The following is a 22,755-nucleotide window of genomic DNA, read 5'->3' as shown; positions in this document are numbered from 1 at the left end:
GCAGCTTTCTAGAATAGCACATTAGTGTAGATCTCCTCTCTAAACCCCGATGATCTGTCTAGGACACTGGTTGAGTTTTACCTTGGCAAAGGGAAACTACTGTGTCATAATTGTCCATACATAGTGGCTATCCGTATAGTGACAGTTACATTAGCGGAGCTTCCCTTAATACAGCATGAGAATTCTAACACGGAAAAGGATCTTCCAATTCCGAGACACACTAAGTGTGAGCCATAGTCTTGGGATGAGTGTCCATCCAGCTCTTGGCTGCAATTTGACTCTCTTCTTAGCCATGTTGCCTTGTAAATCAAGTGTCAGTTACTTCAATTGTGTATAAATCACACAAAAATCTGTGTGATACAGCACTCATAGCTAAGCCACCATGCTTTCCAGGCTTCTGGTATCAATAGTGTGAACCTTTCCAGGGACTCCAGTTGCTTTCTCAGCCTTGGACAGCCCCAGTGATAAATTCCCCCTAGTTATGTCATTGGAGATTCCCAACATCCACACTGCAAAGTGCATAAACAATTGTGACCTGGTTTGCCTTTTTTTGGTGAAACCCACAGTATATACCCTGGCTCTCCCTCACCGATGTGCCATGGTTACACATGATGAATGGTTGTTATAGCTGAAAGGTTGTGTCACTTATTTCTGTACCTACTGCGGTGTGATCCTGTACAATTTACACAATTTCCTAAAGGTCTTCACCTTCCCCATTGAACCTAAGATCAGCAAACATGGCTGATTGGTGGTTGTATGAAACCACAAGCGTAAGTGCACCCTTAGCCATGAGGCTGAATACCTTGGACCGCTCAGTGTAAGGGGTCAATGAAACGTCAGCGATTTTCATCAGTATTTGTATGCCAAAACCACTAGTGGAACATATAGAGAAAAACTATAGTTGAAAGATTGACACCTGTTCTGTTTTGGATAACCTTCTGGTTTTGGCATATAAAGACTGATGAAAAATCACTGATGTCTGAATGAGCCCTACAGTTGTGCACAAATGTTTTGAGACAAACAAATGTTGGTTTTCACAAAGTTTGCTGATTCAGTGTTTTTAGATCTATTAGTTGCATGTTTCTATGGGTCACATTGCGTTAGCAGCAGCCCGTTCAGCACATACGCTAACGGGCTGAGGCTAGCGCAAGTGCCTGCGCTACATCACGCTAGCGCAGATGGAGCTTCTGCTAGCTCCATCTGCGCTAGCAGTGACGGACCCGGAAACGCTGCAGCCCGTGTCTCAGGTCCGTCACTCAATGACGGCGCATCAGTAGCGCACACCCATTCTGGGCGTGCGCTAGGCGATTGCGTCCGGCATTGCATTCAATAGTGGCGTTAACGGAGTACATTACACCGCGTTATGCCTCGGTGTAACGTACTCCGCTTAACGTTGCCCCTGAACGCAATGTGAATCCGGCCTATGTCTCATGAAGAACAAGCATAAGAGTTTCATAAACTTTAATTTAAAACTTATATGTTACGATTACATCAAATTTTACAAGGACTCAATATATTCAGAGTTGATCCTTACTTTTTAAGACTTCAGCAATTCTCCCTGGCAGCTGGATATCAGCTTCTGAGCCAAATCCTGAGAGATGACAACGTAGTCTTGTTTTATCAGATTATCCATGAGATTGAGATCTGGGAAGTTTCCTGGCCATAGACCCAAAATGTTAATGTTTTGTTCATGAAGCCTTTCAGTTATCACTTTTGCCTTGTGCCATGACCTCCATTATGCTATAAAAAGCATTGTTCATCACCAAATTATTTCAATATCATTGAGAGAAGTTTCTGTTGGAGGATATTTAGATACCATACTTTAATAACTTGTTTTAGGCACAGAAATGGAATACGGTACATTGCAGAATTCTACACAACAAGAGAAAACCCATAACAGATAATCTATAAAAAGAAAAAAAGTTAAGGTACCGTCACATTAAGGCTACGTTCACATTAGCGTTCCGCTAATGTGCGTCGCTGTTGCGTCGGCGACGCAGCGGCGACGCGCCCCTATGTTTAACATGGGGGACGCGTGCGTTTTTTTTGTCGCGTTTTCCGACACGTGCGTCGTTTCCGACGCTAGCGTCGGACGCAAGAAAATGCAACAAGTTGCATTTTTCGTGCATCCGATTTTCGTCAAAAAACGATGCACGCGTCGCAAAACGCAGCGTTTTTGCGTGCGTTTGCGCGCGTTTTTTATGCGTCGTGCGTTGCGTCGCCGACGCAGCGGCGCGCAACGCTAATGTGAACGTAGCCTAAGCAACGCTGCAGCGATATAGACAACAATGCCGATCGCTGCAGCGTCGCTGTTCGTCGTTGTGTGGTCGCTGGACAGCTGTCACACAGACAGCTCTCCAGCGACCAACGATGCCGAAGTCCCCTGGTAACCAGGGTAAACATCGGGTTACTAAGCGCAGGGCCGCGCTTAGTAACCCGATGTTTACCCTGGTTACCATTGTAAATGTAAAAAAAAAAAAACACTACATACTTACATTCAGGTGTCTGTCGCATCCCCCGCCTTCAGCTTCCCTGCACTGTGTAAGCGCCGGCCGTAAAACAGAGCGGTGACGTCACCGCTGTGCTCTGCTTTACGGCCGGCGCTGACACAGTGCAGGGAAGCTGACGCCAGGGGACGCGACAGACACCGGAATGTAAGTATGTAGTGTTTTTTTTTTTTTTTTACATTTACACTGGTAACCAGGGTAAATATCAGGTTACTGAGCGCAGCCCTGCACTTAGTAACCCGATGTTTACCCTGGTTACAAGTGAAGACATTGCTGAATCGGCATCACACATGCCGATTCAGCGATGTCAGCGGGTGATCCAGCGACAAAATAAAGTGCTGGCCTTCTAGCTCCGACCAGCAATGTCACAGCAGGATCCTGATCGCTGCTGCGTGTCAAACACAACGATATCGCTAGCCAGGACTCCAGGACGCTGCAACGTCACGGATCGCTATCCTTATTGTTCTAAAGTCGCTTAGTGTGAAGGTACCTTAAGTTTTTAAAGGGGACCTTTCACCAAATGTTTCTTGTTGAACTGGACACATAATGCAATAAGTGCTGCAGAGCAGAATACAATTTATTTTATTTTTTTTCGCCTCACGGTTTTGGAGATATTCGAGATCAAAGTATTTGGCACCTAAACAGTTAAAGGGGACCTGGGCAGGTCCCACATGCCCTCCAACCCAGCAGCATTCACTTAAACTCCCTGCCTAACCAGACGTTTATAATCTTACTCACTTAAATCCATGTTTAAAAAAAAGTATGTATAAGTTCCATTTCTCTTATGCTAAGCAGGCCTTTGACTAGCCCGTGGTTGTGATTACAGTATTTGCAAGACCCGGCATCATATCCAGCGCTCTGCAAATCTCGAATGTGCGCGGCTCAATTCAGCAGCGTCAATCTGCCTCTGAGGCCGGGTGTACGCTTCCCGGATTCAGAGGCACACTGCCCATGACCAGAAGTGCGGAAGATGTACGTTAGCAGTGTTCTGCACTTCCCGTCATGCTCAGTGCGCTTTTGAAGCCAGGAAGTGCACACCTGGCTTCAGAGATGCAACGACATGTCTGAAGAAAACAGCGTGCAAGCCCAAGGTTTGCAGAGAGCTGGTGATGACGCTGCCTGTTGCAAATCATGTTACAGTGCCAAAAGGGTCGTGATAGCATGCAAAGAGGGCTGACTAGTCTGGGGAAGATAACCTCCATCTCCGGAAGAAGTTGATGGCGAAACACGCGTTGGGGTGAGGGGATGCTGTGTGAGACACTTCTAGTGCCTCTACATCTTTGTCAGGTAAATGTCACTACTTCTATCAATGATGCCTGGCTAAGATATGAAGCCCCTTTAGGCTACTTTCACACTTGCGTCATTTGGCCTCCGTCGCAAAGCGTCGTTTTGGGAAAAAACGCAGCCTGTAAATGTGCCCGCAGGATGCGTTTTTACCCATAGACTTGTATTGCCGACAGATCGCGACATATGGCCATCGTGCACTGGATGCGTCGTGTTTTGGCGGACTGTCGTCACAAAAAAAGTTCAAGGGAACGTTGTTTCGTACGTCGGTTCCTGCATTTCCAACCGCGCATGCGCGGCCGGAACTCCGTCCCCTCCTCCCCGGGACTTTAGAATGGGCAGCGGATGTGTTGAAAAACTGCATCCGCTGCCCACGTTGTGCCGAATTTTCACAACGTCCGGTTGTACGTCGCGCCGACTTTTAGTGACGGCCGCGTACCGACGCAAGTGTGAAAGAAGCCTACCTTGTAAAGATATATGCAGCACTGTAGCACTGTATGAGATAATTTTTGGGGGTCTTATTTTATAGCCAGTAGGATTATCCGGCACTTCAGACATTTACTCTTACATCCTATATGGGATCTCTTTGTGGAACTGTAGTTTTTTTGCAATTACTTCACGGTTCACTTTTTTGTTTAACAAAACTGTTGCAAATCATGTTAGACCGCCCAAAGGGGCATGATAACATGCAAAGAGGGTCGACTAGTCTGGGGAAGATAACCTCATCAACTAGTCATAGGCCTCATTAGCATAAGAAAAAAAGAGGTTATAAATACCTTTTTAAACATGGATTTAAGTGAATAACATTATAAAGAGCTGGTTAGGCAGGGAATTAAGTAATGCATAAGTGAATGCTGCCGGGTTGGAGAGCATGGTGGACCTGACAGGTTCCTCTTAATTATGATTTTTTTGTCCAAGGGGACATTACCAGGGAGACTTCACTGAGGTCATGTACTTCTTCATCTTTCTAACACTGACCAATCATAAGCAAGTAGTAGTATACAGGGGAAAAAAGAGAGTACGCCCCTAGAACAGGCTCAGTGTGGGACATGTATTGACAAGCAGAATAATGATGTGCTGGAGAACAGCAGACCTGAGTGTGACTGACAGCTCTCACCTCTGGCAGTACCATTACAATCACTACCAGTAGCTCTCCCCACACCTGTTTCTTTACTTCTTATTTCCATGTGTATGCTTTTGTGGCTTTGCTGCCTTCTGTCTGAATCTACAATGTGCACATTCCATTAAGAACAAGGAAAACCATTGCATAAGCAGGTGTGTCCAAGCTTTTCACTGTTACTGTATCACTACGCGCATCTTTAGGTTTTCTAAAAACTAGTAAAAATGTGGAAAAAAACACACCATGTGAATTGCAATGAAAGACATTCTTTAAAAATGTAATTTTAATATAATGCTACAACATTGTTATGGAAACAACTAGAAGAAAACTACAAAAGGTGAGATCTGCAGCAGACATCTTCACCGCCTCACACCGATACATGTCTAGGTTGCGGAGGATTAAACTGTGAATTATAAGACATTCTCCTTAATTTAAACTAAGCATTTTCACTCTAAAATCCCAGTCCTGTAATTATCCAAACCTGTATCTTTTTCACAGCAGTCACGTTGAAACAAGTAACTGTGAAAATGTGACCTTTTCAAGAAAAGCCAAGAAACCAGGTAATTATGTGAATTTCTTCAGTTTTTAATGGATACTTATCCTGGGACCATTAATTTCTAACCAGCGCAGAACAGATGATTGCCCTACAGCTTTGAGATCTTATAGATGGTGAGATCATGTCAACCAAAGGTGAACCAAGAACTGTCAGGGTACTTAGGAAATACACCTTAAATATAAAGGAGAAATGGTGAACTGTATTACAAAAACTAGGTAGGGAGATCACGGAATCAATAAGTTATAGGTGCAGCCAAATTTTATATTTTTTAATATAAAGGGGCAATTAAATGTGTTAGGATCATAAGCTTACTAATAGATCGCTATTATAAGTATGAGCCATTCAGTTGGAGTTAAACCAAATTTGTCACTCGAGCATCATAAAATCATAGAATGTTAGAGTTGGAGGGAACCTCAAGGGTCATGATGTCCAACCCCCTGCTCCATGCAGGATTCACTAAACCATCTCAGACAGATGTCTCTCCAGACTCGGAAGACTTCCATTGAAGGAGAACTCACCACCTCTCGTGGCAGCCTGTTCCATTCTTTGATCACCCTCACTGTCAAAAGTTTTTTCTAATTTCTAATCTGTATCTTCTCCCTTTCAGTTTCATTCCATTGCTTCTCTTGTTTCCATGTGCGAATGAGAATAAGGATGATCCCTCTACACTGTGACATCTCTTCAGATATTTGTAGACAGCTATTAAGTCTCCTCTTAGCCTTCTTTATTGCAAGCAAAACATTTTAATAGCCTATAACCGTTCCTCGTAGGACATACTTTGCAGTCTGCTCACCATCCTGATAGCTCTTCTCTAAACTTGCTCCAGTTTTTCAATGTCTTTTTAAAAATGTGATCCCAGAACTGGACACAGTATTCCAGATGACGCCTGACCAAGGAGGAGTAGAGGGGGATAATTGCTTTACGTGATCTAGACTCTATGCTTCTCTTAATACATCCTAGAACTGTTGACTCACGTGCAGTCTCTGATCTATTAGTATACCCAAGCCTTTCACACATGCTGTTGCTTAGTTCTATTCCTCCCATTTTTCTTGCTCAGATGTAGAATCTTGCATTTTTCCCTGTTAAATACAATTCTATTAATCGCTGCCCATTGTACAAGCTTATTATAATCCTTCTGAATCCTTTGCCTTCTCTAGAGTTAGCTATCCCTCCTAGCTTTGCATCTTCTGCAAACAGATTTGATTAGTTTACCTTCAGTTCCCTTATCTAGATCTTTTATAAAAATGTTGAACAACACTGGGGCCAGTAAAGAGCCTTGTGGTACCTCACTTGAAACGCTTTTCCAATTGGATGTCCAGCCATTTATAACTACTCTTTGAGTACAGTCACTGAGCCAGTTATGAGTTATGCTTCCTAATCTGAGGACAGCATAAAATAGAGGAAAGAGACACTTACTGGGCTTCTTGCTGTAGTTTTGATAGCGTTATATCTGCTGCTAGTCCTATTAATGATGAGCTCTGTCTAATCCCACACACACATCATAGATTGACAGCTTTCTGCCTACACTATGCATAGGAAGAAAGTAGTAAACCTGTGGTGTAGGGTGAGGATAGCCAAAACCCATGAATATTATGGACTACATAACAGGGATTCATAATTGAGAGGACTAGCAAAGCTGCAGCAGACACAGGCCACGATTCATCAAGACCGGTATTTTTAAGCAGGTCTTGATGAGAGGGGCGAGGAGGATTGTGAGGCGCCTGATTCATTAAGAGGCTCAAGCAGCTTAATAAATCAGGGAGGCGCATACCTCATAGTGAATCGGGCAAGGCACAACGTGGTATGCATCTCATCACAAATCTTACTCGACAAAAGCGCAGGATAACAGGATGGAAGAGAATATTTTGCTGATGTTTTATGATTTTTTTAAATTCTGACCATTACTTTTTTTTATATGAACAGCTGAATACTTGTAAGTTACAGAAGACCTGAAATAGTGTGCTTTATTGAACTAAGCAACACGTCAAAAGCCTAAATATAGTGGTCAATCACTAAAGGTCTACTTATCACAATCCAAGCATAAGTGTCCAACCCAATAGTCTGTGGTTTGTTCAACAGTCTTTATTGTACAATGTTTCGGCTCATGAGATTCTAACAGATAATTTGTTTACTCTAAGTCAACGTTGAAACACATTGCCATAAGCAAAACAAACATCTAGAGAGGTTGTGATGACCACCGCATACATTTTTGGTGGCTTCATCTACATTGAATTGAAGCTGGAGCTGTAACTTTGTTCCTCGATTTCTTTAATCCGGTGCTTAGAATGCTTGCCACTAAAGAGACAACCAGAAAAGCATATTTATGAACCCAGTAAATATTAAGACCCCTGCCCCCATACATCTCATGTTCAATGAATGGCTACAACCACCGTACCACCAAGATGGGAAAGCAAGATTGTGACCAGGAGCAAGCATTGAAAAGTTCTCTGTTCCCACCATTCAGAAACAATCCAAAGGCAATTGAGGATCAGCCCTTGAGCAGCAGAAAAAACAGCTGTACAAATGTTTTTGTTTTTTTCCTTTGACAATGAAGAAACCAGAATTACACCCGATCATGGTCTGTTGGCGGCAGAAAGTCATTAGTTTCTTGTATATTGTGACAAAGAAAAATTATTATTCCAAGGGTGTTCAGATTTTTTTTTAACAACCGATACTGATAATTAGGCAGAATATGTGAAAGTGGGAACGTAACACTCTGTCTCCTTTTTTGTGCTTCATCACGCACCATATTAGCAGGAGACCTGGGTATCCCCTGTCTACGTTGTTGCTGCCACTGGTTTGGTTGGAGGGTATGGGTTCCTGTGCTTTGTTTTTCGGCTCGTCACTTGAGACACAACACAAAATGGGCAGCACAAGTTGTTAACGTACAATGGGGTGGATGGAGAGGGAGTCTCGGAGTACAGGAAGAGGTAGAAGGGCAGCAGACAGAATGCCCGATGATGAAAATGGATCATGTCTTATTTTCGTCATAGATGTCGAGAGATGGCTCAATGGTTGATAGCTCTGTTTCGTAACCCAAGCTTCGTGGTGACAGGGAGTTTCGGTGAAAAAAGAGACCACCTGGAGAAATAATTAAAATAAATCAGGTTAATTGTGTTACATTCTGTGACTTAGCAGATTTATATAATACTATATATTGTTAAACTGAACAATTATTATAGAACATGGAGGGGTATTCAGAAGAAGAGTCTAGGATAGCATGACAACAACTGGATATCTATGAAGACCAGGTGATTAAATGTAAATTAGGGGAGCTGGATAGGTCCTCATTAGCTAAGGGTACCGTCTCACAGTGGCACTTTGGTCGCTACGACGGCACGATCCGTGACATTTCAGCGATATACTTACGATCTCGCTGTGTCTGACACGCTACTGCGGGATCAGGGACCCCGCTGAGAATCGTACGTCGTAGCAGATCGTTTGAAACTTTCTTTCGTCGTCTAGTGTCCGGTTGTGGCGGCATGATCGCATCGTGTCACAAAGGTGTGCACGATATTGTATACGATGTGCGCATAGTAACCAACAGCTTCTACATCGCAAACACGTCATGAAATTATCGCTCCAGCGTCGTGCATTGCGAAGTGTGACCACAGTCTACGACGCTGGAGCGATAATGGAGCGATGCTGGAGCGTCACGGATCGTGCCGTCGTAGCGACCAAAGTGCCACTGTGAGACGGTACCCTTAGTTACAGCACATTCCTCCTGGTAAGCCTTCCATGGAGAAATTATCAGCCAACACAAACACATGGCATCATGTTTACTGAAATCTGGGACAGGGACATTTTTGGTATCTTTACCACTGGTAAATATGTGATGATATATGCAACTAAAACAGACTAGGGTGAAGAGAAGCTCGGGGGACACATCGGGCCAATTGGCTGTCCCTGTCCGGCACGTGGACTATAAAAGTTAAAGGGTGAAAAACAGTGGCACACTGCACCACGTGGCAGCCCCTCCTTCTGCCAGGCATCTCGATCTCATTGGCATTTTTATTTGTTTGCTTCCTCCTCCACCATTCAGCATATGCATCTTGAGTCTCAGAGCTGTAGGTGCAGTGACATCAATAATCGGGCCTGCTGTGCAGAGCCTCACTACACAAATAGCACAGACTGGAGCAGCACATCAAAGGAACAGAGCTAGGTAAGTAGTTCTATATTTTTTTGTTAGTCAATAATTGGGAGAAACTGTGAAGCCATCACATTGGGGGACTGTGAGGCACCCTACAGTGTGTAGGGAGCTGTGGAGGACAGCATACAGTGTTTAGGGAGTTGTGGGCAACATCATACTCTGCGGGGGACAGTTTGACTATCATAGTAGATACCGGGACATCACACTGTGTGGGGAGCTGTGGTGTCCATAATACCGTGTGGAAGACTGGGGGACCATCACATAGTATGTAGGGAGCTGTGGGGGCTATCCTACAGTGTGTGGGAAGCTGTATAGTCCCTGCTACTGGTAAGAATACGTTCTATAAGGCTACGTTCACACATTGCGTTTTATAGCGTTTTTAAATGCAAATTTTCAGCTGCATTTCACAGTACCAGCAAAGTCTATGAGATTTCAGAATTTTCAGGCACACTCCTTGTTTTTGTTTTCCTGACTGTATTGTCAAAGAGCTGCATTTCTGCAAAATGCAGCATGTCACATCTTTCAGCGTTTTTGATATATTGAAAACAAAATTGGTAGTGCAAAAAATGCTGCAAAAAACGCAGGTATCAGGTTTTTCTGTGTTTTTTGTGCCAAAGCTTGATGAAGTTGACTCAGATTTTTTTTTATGCACTAAACGTTACCAGCATGCACAAGAAACAAAAGTACCTTGAGAAAAACGCACCAAAAATGCAGCAAAAGCTAAGCAAAACCTGTGATGGGGAAAGTCTAAAAAAAAAAAAAAATTGCCCGAGAAATAAAGCATTAAATCACCTGCCATCTCTTCTGACATGTTTGTTTTAGTAAATAAACTAATTTAGAATGATGGTTTCTTAGAACTATGAGTTGAATTTTTCCCCTGTTATTCTTCCTAGAAATGTATGAATACATTGAGTGTTACCATTCCACTTCTAAATCTGCGGAGAATTGTTTTCATGCCGTGTCGGCTTATCGTTCCCATTTTCTGAGAGTTAGGAAGGATTAGGTCAGCGCAAGGAAATTTCCTGCATTGATGAAAAAAAACCTCATTGAGCATGTTGTAGAAGTGCTCTGCCATCTCAGTAATACAGAGCCCATCACATCCTGAGGCAATGAGGAGCAAAATCAGTGTATACTAAGGTGATGAGAGCAAAATCAGTGTATACTAAGGTGTTAGTAACCTATCAAATGACCCCCAAGACGCCCACCAATTGCTGAACATACTGGAGCGCTAAAAAGTCTATGGGCTCACATAGTGCAGTGAGTGCTCTCATCCCGGAGCAACACAGTCTTTTGAACAATTGGTAGGGGTCTCAGGACCCTGATCTACAGTACATATTCACACATTTACCGTAGCTACACGATTAGCAAACAACTACTCTGCTTTCCTTTTAGCGTTCCGATATTGTTCCGAGCCATCTAAAGATACAGCACTGCTCAGCACAGCAGAAGCCAGAGCAGCATTTGCATAAGTACATATATCCATTTACAGTATTAGTTTTCTGCTTAGAAAACAAACAGGAGAGCCAGAAAGCAAACAAACGCAAGTGCAAATCCAGAAATCAATCACAACTCAACGGTGTACAAAAACTTTACATTGTGAGTGAAACGCAGATCAAATAAAAATGAAAGAACGCCGGGAGTACGACCACTGGGATCCAAACCCAGCAGATGGTGCACACTCTACCTCTACATGATTCATTGTCTATGGGACTGCTGGACTGTGCAATGTAAAACTGCCATAGGTGATATAGAGTGGTTATTATTATTATTTAGTAGTGTAAATAAATAGTTGCACATTATGGATACATACTTAAAGGGGTTCCCCCACGAACAAGTGCCTTCATCTATGTTTTGTAAACTATTTCATGTGGCCACACCAGCGTCCTCTGTTGGACATTTTTGCTTTTTTAAGAATTTTTTAAAGTTGTTCTTCAATAAAAGCTATTTTAATGGATGGCTGTGATGTTTGGCTTCTATGAGTCAAGCTGTGTAGTTGAAATTATGAAAAGAAGTGCCATTCAATATATATGTGGATTTTAATGAACTAACTCTAGCATAGGTCAACTGCCGGAAAATGTTAAATTATTTACAATATTATGTGCATAGTGGTATCTACGCCAATCCACAAAGATAAAAACATTTCATGATGTATAATAACATCCATGTTAATCCACAGAAAATGACCATAGACTTGTAACTATTGCAGCCACTGATCTCAAAATCTCACTGCGTCTCATATGTGCACAGCTCATATACTGTACTAGCTATTGAACCCGTTCTACGCCCGCGTGGCGAGCATTTATATTGGTATATGGTCTCCATCCTGATATGTGCTGCTCCATCTTGCACCCTAATCTTGTCATGTGCTGCTCCCATCCTGCGTCCCCTGTTATGACCTGGTGGTTAGGAGCACTCGGCACGACCTGATAGTTAAACTCACACAGGACGAGTTCTGGGATGTGGGAGCTCTGCTGACCGCAAGCCCTAATCCTATCACACAACTAGAAATAGCCGTGGAGCGTTCCTGACTCTCCCTAGACGCCTCTTCACAGCCTCAGAGCTAGCTAGCCCTAGAGATAGAAAATAAAGCCTACCTTGCCTCAGAGAAATTCCCCAAAGGAAAAGGCAGCCCCCCACATATATTGACTGTGAGTAAAGATGAAAGTCACAAACGCAGAAATGAAACAGGTTTCAGCAAAGGGAGGCCAGACTTACTAAACAGACAGAGGATAGGAAAGGTATCTTTGCGGTCAGCACAAAAAACTACAAAAGACCACGCAGAGTGTGCAAAAAAGACCTCCGAACCAACTCACGGTGCGGAGGTGCCACTCTGCATCCCAGAGCTTCCAGCTAGCAAGACAAAATCATGATAACCAGCTGGACAAGGAAACAATGAACAAATAATAACTATCAGGAACTTAGCTTCTGCTGGAGAAGACAGGTCACCAGAAAGATCCAAGAGCGAACTGAGCCAATGCAGGAACATTGACAGCTGGCATGGAGTAACGATCTGAGTGGAGTTAAATAGAGCAGCCAACCAAAGAATAAACCACGTCACCTGTGTAAGGAACCTCATAAGCAGCAGCTTCACTCACAGCCAGCAGAGGGAGCCCATAGACAGAACTCGCCAAAGTACCAATCACGACCACAGGAGGGAGTTCGACAACAGAATTCACAACAGTACCCCCCCTTGAGGAGGGGTCACCGAACCCTCACCAGAGCCCTTAGGCCGATCAGGATGAGCCAAATGAAAGGCACGAACAAGATCGGCAGCATGAACATCAGAGGCAAAAACCCAGGAATTATCTTCCTGACCATAACCCTTCCACTTGACCAGGTACTGGAGTTTCCGTCTCGAAACACGAGAATCCAAAATCTTCTCCACCACATACTCCAACTCCCCCTCAACCAACACCGGGGCAGGAGGATCAACGGAGGGAACCAAAGGCGCCACGTATCTTCGCAACAACGACCTATGGAACACATTATGGATGGCAAAAGAAGCTGGAAGGTCCAAACGAAATGACACAGGATTAAGAACTTCAGAAATCTTATATGGCCCAATGAAACGAGGCTTAAACTTAGGAGAGGAAACCTTCATAGGAACATGACGAGATGACAACCAAACCAAATCCCCAACACGAAGTCGGGGACCAACACAGCGCCTTTCTTGGTCAAATCAGTCAACGGTTTAGCAATAATAGAAAAATTAGCGATGAAGCGACGGTAAAAATTAGCAAAGCCCAGGAACTTCTGCAGGCTCTTCACAGATGTCGGCTGAGTCCAATCGTAAATGGCCTGAACTTTAACAGGGTCCATCTCGATAGTAGAAGGGGAAAAAATGAAACCCAAAAATGAAACCTTCTGAACTCCAAAGAGACACTTTGACCCCTTCACAAACAAGGAATTCGCACGAAGGACCTGGAACACCATTCTGACCTGCTTCACATGAGACTCCCAATCATCCGAAAAGACCAAAATGTCATCCAAATATACAATCATGAATCTATCCAGGTACTCTCGGAAGATGTCAAGCATAAAGGACTGAAACACAGATGGAGCATTAGAAAGCCCGAATGGCATAACCAGGTACTCAAAATGGCCCTCGGGCGTATTAAATGCGGTTTTCCATTCATCGCCCTGTTTAATTCGCACAAGATTATACGCCCCACGAAGATCTATCTTGGTGAACCAACTAGCCCCCTTAATCCGAGCAAACAAATCAGACAGCAGCGGCAAAGGATACTGAAATTTGACTGTGATCTTATTAAGAAGGCGGTAATCAATACAAGGTCTCAAAGAGCCATCCTTCTTGGCCACAAAAAAGAACCCTGCTCCCAATGGTGACTACGACGGGCGAATATGACCCTTCTCCAAGGATTCCTTTATATAACTCCGCATAGCGGCGTGCTCTGGCACAGATAAATTAAACAGACGGCCCTTAGGAAACTTACTACCAGGAATCAAATTAATAGCCCAATCGCAATCCCTATGAGGAAGTAGGGCACCGGATTTGGGCTCTTCAAATACATCCCGGTAATCTGATAAAAACTCAGGGACTTCAGAAGGAGTGGAAGGCGAAATTGACAACAATGGAATATCACCATGTACCCCCTGACAACCCCAGCCAGACACAGACATAGATTTCCAATCCAACACTGGATTATGGACCTGTAGCCATGGCAACCCCAAAACGACCACATCATGCAGATTATGCAACACCAAAAAGCGAATATCCTCCTGATGTGCAGGAGCCATGCACATGGTCAATTGAGTCCAGTACTGAGGCTTATTCTTGGCCAAAGGCGTAGCATCAATTGCTATCAATGGAATAGGATACTGCAAGGGCTCCAAGAAAAAAACACAGCACCTGGCAAACTCCAAGTCCATCAAATTCAGGGCAGCACCTGAATCCACAAATGCCATAACAGAATAGGACGACAGAGAGCAAATCAGAGTAACGGACAAAAGAAATTTAGACTGTACCGTACCAATGGTGGCAGACCTAGCGAACCGCTTAGTGCGCTTAGGACAATCGGAGATAGCATGAGTGGATTCACCACAGTAAAAACACAGCCCATTCTGACGTCTGTGTTCTTGCCGTTCAGCTCTGGTCAAAGTCCTATCACACTGCATAGGCTCAGGCCTATGCTCAGAGAATACCGCCAGATGGTGCACAGCTTTGCGCTCACACATGCGCCGATCGATCTGAATGGCCAAGGACATAGACTCATTCAGACCAGCAGGCATGGGAAATCCCACCATGACATCCTTAAGGGCTTCAGAAAGACCCTTTCTGAAAATTGCCGCCAGGGCACATTCATTCCACTGAGTAAGCACAGACCACTTTCTAAACTTCTGACAGTACACCTCCGCTTCATCCTGACCCTGACACAAAGCCAGCAAGATTTTCTCTGCCTGATCCACTGAATTTGGTTCATCATAAAGCAATCCAAGCGCCAGAAAAAACGCATCAACATCACGCAATGCAGGATCTCCTGGCGCAAGGGAAAATGCCCAGTCTTGAGGGTCACCACGCAACAAAGAAATAATGATTTTTACTTGTTGAACGGGGTCACCAGAGGAACGGGGTTTCAAAGCTAGAAACAGTTTACAATTATTTTTGAAATTCAAGAACTTAGATCTATCCCCAGAAAATAAATCAGGAATAGGAATTCTAGGCTCTAACATAGGATTCTGAACCACAAAATCTTGAAGGTTTTGTACCCTTGCAGTGAGATGATCCACACAAGAGGACAGACCTTGAATGTCCATATCTACACCTGTGTCCTGAACCACCCAAAGGTTTAGGGGAAAAGAAAGAGAAAACACAGTGCAAAGAAAAAAAAATGGCCTCAGAACTTCTCTTATCCCCCTATTGAGATGCATTAATACTTTGGGCCAGCTGTACTGTTATGACCTGGTGGTTAGGAGCACCCGGCACGACCTGATAGGTAAACTCACACAGGACGAGTTCTGGGATGTGGGAGCTCTGCTGACCGCAAGCCCTAATCCTATCACACAACTAGAAATAGCCGTGGAGCGTTCCTGACTCTCCCTAGACGCCTCTTCACAGCCTCAGAGCTAGCTAGCCCTAGAGATAAAGCCTACCTTGCCTCAGAGAAATTCCCCAAAGGAAAAGGCAGCCCCCCACATATATTGACTGTGAGTAAAGATGAAAGTCACAAACGCAGAAATGAAACAGGTTTCAGCAAAGGGAGGCCAGACTTACTAAACAGACAGACAGAGGATAGGAAAGGTATCTTTGCGGTCAGCACAAAAAACTACAAAAGACCACGCAGAGTGTGCAAAAAAGACCTCCGCACCGACTCACGGTGCGGAGGTGCCACTCTGCATCCCAGAGCTTCCAGCTAGCAAGACAAAATCATGATAACCAGCTGGACAAAGAAACAATGAACAAATAATAACTATCAGGAACTTAGCTTCTGATGGAGAAGACAGGTCACCAGAAAGATCCAAGAGCGAACTGAACCAATGCAGGAACATTGACAGCTGGCATGGAGTAACGATCTGAGTGGAGTTAAATAGAGCAGCCAACCAAAGAATAAACCACGTCACCTGTGTAAGGAACCTCAGAAGCAGCAGCTTCACTCACAGCCAGCAGAGGGAGCCCATAGACAGAACTCGCCGAAGTACCATTCATGACCACAGGAGGGAGTTCGACAACAGAATTCACAACAGTCCCCATCCTGTCATGTGCTGCTCCCATCCTGCGCCCCCGTTCTGACATGTGCTGCTCCCATCCTGCGCCCCCATTCTGACATGTGCTGCTCCCATCCTGCGCCCCCATTCTGACATGTACTGCTCCATCCTGCGCCCCCATCCTGTCATGAGCTGCTCCATCCTGCGCCCCCATCCTGTCATGTGCTGCTCCCATCCTGCACCCCCATTCTGACATGTGCTGCTCCCATCCTGCGCCCCCATTCTGACATGTGCTGCTCCCATCCTGCGCCCCCATTCTGACATGTGCTGCTCCCATCCTGCGCCCCCATTGACATGTGCTGCTCCCATCCTGCGCCTCCATTCTGACGTGCTGCTCCCATCCTGCGCCCCCATTCTGACATGTGCTGCTCCCATCCTGCGCCCCCATTCTGACATGTGCTGCTCCCATCCTGCGCCGCCATTCTGACATGTGCTGCTCCCATCCTGCGTCCCCATCCTGTCATGTGCTGCACCCATCCTGCGCCCCCATTCTGACATGTGCTGCTCCCATCCTGCGCCTCCATTCTGACATGTGCTGCTCCCATCCTGCGCCCCCATTCTGACGTGCTGCTCCCATCCTGCGCCCCCATTCTGACATGTGCTGCTCCCATCCTGCGCCCCCATTCTGACATGTGCTGCTCCCATCCTGCGTCCCCATCCTGTCATGTGCAGCTCCCATCCTGCGCCCCCATTCTGACATGTGCTGCTCCCATCCTGCGCCCCCTGTTGTGAATTCTGTGGCCAAGCTCCCTCCTGTGGTCGAGAGTGGTACTTCGGCTGGTTCTGTCTATGAGCTTCCTTTGGTGGATGAGAGTGGTACTGCGGCTTCTGAGTTTCCTTCCTCAGGTGATGAGGTTAAGTCGTTAGGTGCTGCTCTATTTAACTCCACCTGGTGCTTTGATCCTGGCCTCCAGTCAATGTTCTAGTATTGGTCTTGCTTCCTCCTGGATCGTTCCTGTGGCCTGTCTATCCTGCATAAGCTAAGTTTTGCTTGTGTTATTTTTGCTTGCTATTTTTTCTGTCCAGCTTGTTTATTGGTTTTTCTTGCTTGCTGGAAGCTCTGAGACGCAGAGGGAGCACCTCCGTACCGTTAGTCGGTGCGGAGAGTCTTTTTGCCCCTCTGCGTGGTTGTTTGTAGGTTTTTGTGTTGACCGCAAAGCTATCTTTCCTATCCTCGGTCTATTCAGTAAGTCGGGCCTCACTTTGCTAAATCTATTTCATCTCTGTGTTTGTATTTTCATCTTACTCACAGTCATTATATGTGGGGGGCTGCCTTTTCCTTTGGGGAATTTCTCTGAGGCAAGGTAGGCTTATTTTTCTATCTTCAGGGCTAGTTAGTTTCTCAGGCTGTGCCGAGTTGCATAGGGAGCGTTAGGCGCAATCCACGGCTACCTCTAGTGTGGTGTGTTAGGATTAGGGATTGCGGTCAGCAGAGTTCCCACGTCTCAGAGCTCGTCCTTTGTTTTTGATAATTGTCAGGTCACTTTGTGTGCTCTAAACTTCAATGTCCATTGTGGTTCTGAATTACCTGTTCATAACAGTACTGGAGGCCATAAGTACTAATGCTTCTCAATAGAGGGAAAAGAGAAGTTCTGAGACCATTTTTTTTTCTTTGCACTGTGTTCTGTCTTTCTTCTCCCCTTTACATCAGGGTGGTTCAGAACACAGGTGTGGACATGGACATTCAAGGTCTGTTCTCTTTGATAGATAATCTCGCTATAAATGTACAGAATATTCAAGATTTAGTGGTTCAGAATCCTATGTTAGAACCTAAGATTCCTATTCCTGAGTTATTTTCTGGAGAAAGAGCAAAGTTTTTGAATTTTAAAAATAATTGTAAACTATTTCTGGCTTTGAAACCCTGCTCCTCTGGTGACCCAGTACAACAAGTTAAGATCATTATTTCTTTATTATGTGGCGACCCTCAAGACTGGGCATTTTCCCTTGCGCCAGGAGATCCTGCATTATGTAATATTGATGCGTTTTTTCTGGCACTCGGATTGCTGTACGACGAACCTAATTCAGTGGATCAGGCAGAGAAAAATTTGCTGGCTCTGTGTCAGGGTCAGGATGAGATAGAGATTTATTGTCAGAAGTTTAGAAAGTGGTCCGTGCTCACTCAATGGAATGAATGTGCGCTGGCAGCTATTTTCAGAAAGGGTCTCTCTGAAGCCCTTAAGGATGTCATGGTGGGATTTCCTATGCCTGCTGGTCTGAATGAGTCTATGTCTTTGGCCATTCAGATCGGTCGACGCTTGCGCGAGCGTAAATCTGTGCACAATTTGGCGCGATCATCTGAGCATAGACCTGAGCCTATGCAGTGTGATAGGACTTTGACCAGAGCTGAGCGGCAGGAACACAGACGTTGGAATGGGCTGTGTTTTTACTGTGGTGATTCCACTCATGCTATCTCCGATTGTCCTAAGCCCACTAAGCGTTACGCTAGGTCTGCACCATTGGTACGGTACAGTCGAAATTTCTTTAGTCCGTTACTCTGATTTGCTCTTTGTCATCCTATTCTGTTATGGCATTTGTGGATTCAGGCGCTGCCCTGAATTTGATGGACTTGGAGTTTGCTAGGCGCTATGGTTTTTTCTTGGAGCCCTTGCAGTATCCTATTCCATTGAGAGGAATTGATGCTACGCCTTTGGCCAAGAATAAGCCTCAGTACTGGACCCAATTGACCATGTGCATGGCTCCTGCACACCAGGAGGATATTCGCTTTTTGGTGTTGCATAGTCTGCATGATGTGGTCGTTTTGGGGTTGCCATGGCTACAGGTCCATAATCCAGTATTGGATTGGAAATCTATGTCTGTGTCCAGCTGGGGTTGTCAGGGGGTACATGGTGATGTTCCATCTCTGTCTATCTCATCATCCACCCCTTCTGAGGTCCCAGAGTTCTTGTCTGATTACCGGGATGTATTCGATGAGCCCAAGTCGAATGCCCTACCTCCGCATAGGGATTGTGATTGTGCTATCGATTTGATTCCTGGTAGTAAGTTTCCTAAGGGTCGACTGTTTAATTTATCTGTACCTGAGCACGCCGCTATGCGGAGTTACGTGAAGGAGTCTTTGGAGAAGGGTCATATCCGCCCGTCATCGTCGCCATTGGGAGCAGGGTTCTTTTTTGTGGCCAAGAAGGATGGTTCGCTGAGACCTTGTATTGATTACCGCCTTCTAAATAAAATTACGGTCAAATTTCAGTACCCCTTGCCGCTGCTGTCTGATTTGTTTGCTCGGATTAAGGGGGCTAGTTGGTTCACCAAGATAGATCTTCGTGGTGCGTATAATCTTGTGCGTATTAAATGGAAAACAGCATTTAATACGCCCGAAGGCCATTTTGAGTACCTGGTTATGCCATTCGGACTTTCTAATGCTCCATCAGTGTTTCAGTCCTTTATGCATGACATCTTCCGAGAGTACCTGGATAAATTCCTGATTGTATACTTGGATGATATTTTGGTCTTCTCGGATGATTGGGAGTCTCATGTGAAGCAGGTCAGAATGGTGTTCCAGGTCCTGCGTGCTAATTCTTTGTTTGTGAAGGGGTCAAAGTGTCTCTTTGGTGTTCAGAAGATTTCATTTTTGGGGTTCATTTTTTCTCGTTCTACTATCGAGATGGACCCTGTTAAAGTTCAGGCCATTTATGATTGGACTCAGCCAACATCTCTGAAGAGCCTGCAGAAGTTCCTGGGCTTTGCTAATTTTTATCGTCGCTTCATCGCTAATTTTTCTAGCATTGCTAAACCGTTGACTGATTTAACCAAGAAGGGTGCTGATGTGGTCAATTGGTCTTCTGCTTCTGCTGGAAGCTTTTCAGGAGTTGAAGCGTCGTTTTTCTTCTGCCCCTGTGTTGTGCCAACCAGATGTTTCGCTTCCGTTCCAGGTCGAGGTTGATGCTTCCGAAATTGGAGCAGGGGCTGTTTTGTCGCAGAGAAGTTCTGATTGCTCAGTGATGAAACCATGCGCCTTCTTTTCCAGGAAATTTTCGCCTGCTGAGCGAAATTATGATGTTGGCAATCGAGAGTTTGGACTCATGTAGTGGACAATCTGACTTTGTCCCAGGAGAAGGCTCAACGTTTCCCTAACCGCAGGCGCTGTGTGGGTCCCCGACTTCGTGTTGGGGATTTGGTTTGGTTGTCATCTCGTTATATTCCTATGAAGGTTTCCTCTCCTAAATTTAAGCCTCGTTTCATTGGTCCATATAGGATTTCTGAGGTTCTTAATCCCGTGTCTTTTCATTTGACTCTTCCAGTTTCTTTTTCCATCCATAACGTGTTCCATAGGTCATTGTTGCGGAGATACGTGGCACCTGTGGTTCCATCTATTGATCCTCCTGCTCCGGTTTTGGTTGAAGGGGAATTGGAGTATATAGTGGAGAAGATTTTGGATTCTCGTGTTTCGAGACGGAAACTCCAGTATCTGGTTAAGTGGAAAGGCTATGGTCAGGAAGATAATTCCTGGGTCTTTGCCTCTGATGTCCATGCTGCCGATCTGGTTCGTGCCTTTCATGTGGCTCATCCTGGTCGGCCTGGGGGCTCTGGTGAGGGTTCGGTGACCCCTCCTCAAGGGGGGGGTACTGTTGTGAATTCTGTGGCCAAGCTCCCTCCTGTGGTCGAGAGTGGTACTTCGGCTGGTTCTGTCTATGAGCTTCCTTTGGTGGATGAGAGTGGTACTGCGGCTTCTGAGTTTCCTTCCTCAGGTGATGAGGTTAAGTCGTTAGGTGCTGCTCTATTTAACTCCACCTGGTGCTTTGATCCTGGCCTCCAGTCAATGTTCTAGTATTGGTCTTGCTTCCTCCTGGATCGTTCCTGTGGCCTGTCTATCCTGCATAAGCTAAGTTTTGCTTGTGTTATTTTTGCTTGCTATTTTTTCTGTCCAGCTTGTTTATTGGTTTTTCTTGCTTGCTGGAAGCTCTGAGACGCAGAGGGAGCACCTCCGTACCGTTAGTCGGTGCGGAGGGTCTTTTTGCCCCTCTGCGTGGTTGTTTGTAGGTTTTTGTGTTGACCGCAAAGCTATCTTTCCTATCCTCGGTCTATTCAGTAAGTCGGGCCTCACTTTGCTAAATCTATTTCACCTCTGTGTTTGTATTTTCATCTTACTCACAGTCATTATATGTGGGGGGCTGCCTTTTCCTTTGGGGAATTTCTCTGAGGCAAGGTAGGCTTATTTTTCTATCTTCAGGGCTAGTTAGTTTCTCAGGCTGTGCCGAGTTGCATAGGTAGCGTTAGGCGCAATCCACGGCTACCTCCCATTCTGTCATGTGCTGCTCCCATCCTGCGCCCCCATTCTGACATGGGCAGCTCCCATCCTGCGTCCCCATCCTGTCATGTGCTGCCCTATTCTGTCATGTGCTGCTCCCATCCTGCGCCCCCATTCTGACATGTGCTGCTCCCATCCTGCGCCTCCATTCTGACATGTGCTGCTCCCATCCTGCGTCCCCATCCTGTCATGTGCTGCTCCCATCCTGCGCCCCCATCCTGTCATGTGCTGCTCCCATCCTGCGCCCCCATTCTGACATGTGCTGCTCCCATCCTGCGCCCCCATTCTGTCATGTGCTGCTCCCATCCTGCGCCCCCATTCTGACATGTGCTGCTCCCATCCTGCGTCCCCATCCTGTCATGTGCTGCCCTATTCTGTCATGTGCTGCTCCCATCCTGCGCCCCCGTTCTGTCATGTGCTGCTCCCATCCTGCGCCCCCATTCTGTCATGTGCTGCTCCCATCCTGCGCCACCGTTCTTTAATTTTCTGCTCCCATCCATATGCCCCATACGCTGCTCCATAAAGGTTTATGGCCCCCATAAAATGCTCCATAGTATATGCCCCAGTACACTGCTCCATTATGGTTTACGGCCCCATAAGATGCTCCATTGTATATGCCCTGTATGCTGCTGCTATATATAAAAAAAAAATACCATACTCACCTATGGTCGCTGGGCGCCGAGTGCTGGGAGGCCTGAGCAGGAAGGGACACCGGCGCGCTGTGGGGGTCAGGTGCCGGTATCGCCGCCAGCTCAGGCCCCCCAGCACTTACTATATTCACCTGGCCCCGTTCCACCGGTGCGCACCGCCATCTTCCCGGTCCTCTGGCTGTGAACTGAAGGTCATAGGCCGAGGACCGGGAAGATGGCGGCGTGCAGCGGTGGAACGGGGCCAGGTGAATATAGCCGATACTTACCCTCCTGGCGGTCCCTGCTTCTCTGTTGGAGATCGCGGCGTGCGTTCAGTGTTTACGCATACTGCGATCTCCTGGGAGCGTCACTCTGTGAGGCCCAGACTGCGCCGGCGCTTGCGCAGTCTATAAAGGCTTCGGACAGAGTGACGCTCCCAGCGTTATATTATAGATGTCAATCTACAAAAACTTACCATAGATATTTAAGTGCTTTAAGAAAATAAGCAAAAATAGAGCCTCAA

General features: G+C 45.6%; 1 protein-coding gene across 1 annotated transcript in view; it reads right to left on the bottom strand.

Moving 5' to 3' along the window:
• Positions 1 to 7,527: 7,527 nt before the first annotated feature.
• RNF130 (ring finger protein 130) overlaps positions 7,528 to 22,755 on the bottom strand; it is a 292,094-nt gene continuing 276,866 nt past the window's right edge. Inside the window, exon 8 of the mRNA XM_069763598.1 lies at positions 7,528 to 8,548. Within this exon, the coding sequence (XP_069619699.1) occupies positions 8,439 to 8,548 (110 nt within the window). The 3' untranslated portion in view covers positions 7,528 to 8,438. The remainder of the gene's footprint in view (positions 8,549 to 22,755) is intronic.

The sequence above is a fragment of the Ranitomeya imitator genome, chromosome 4 (assembly GCF_032444005.1).
Source record: "Ranitomeya imitator isolate aRanImi1 chromosome 4, aRanImi1.pri, whole genome shotgun sequence".
Taxonomy (NCBI): domain Eukaryota; kingdom Metazoa; phylum Chordata; class Amphibia; order Anura; family Dendrobatidae; genus Ranitomeya; species Ranitomeya imitator.
This window is presented reverse-complemented; position numbering and strand designations above follow the sequence as displayed.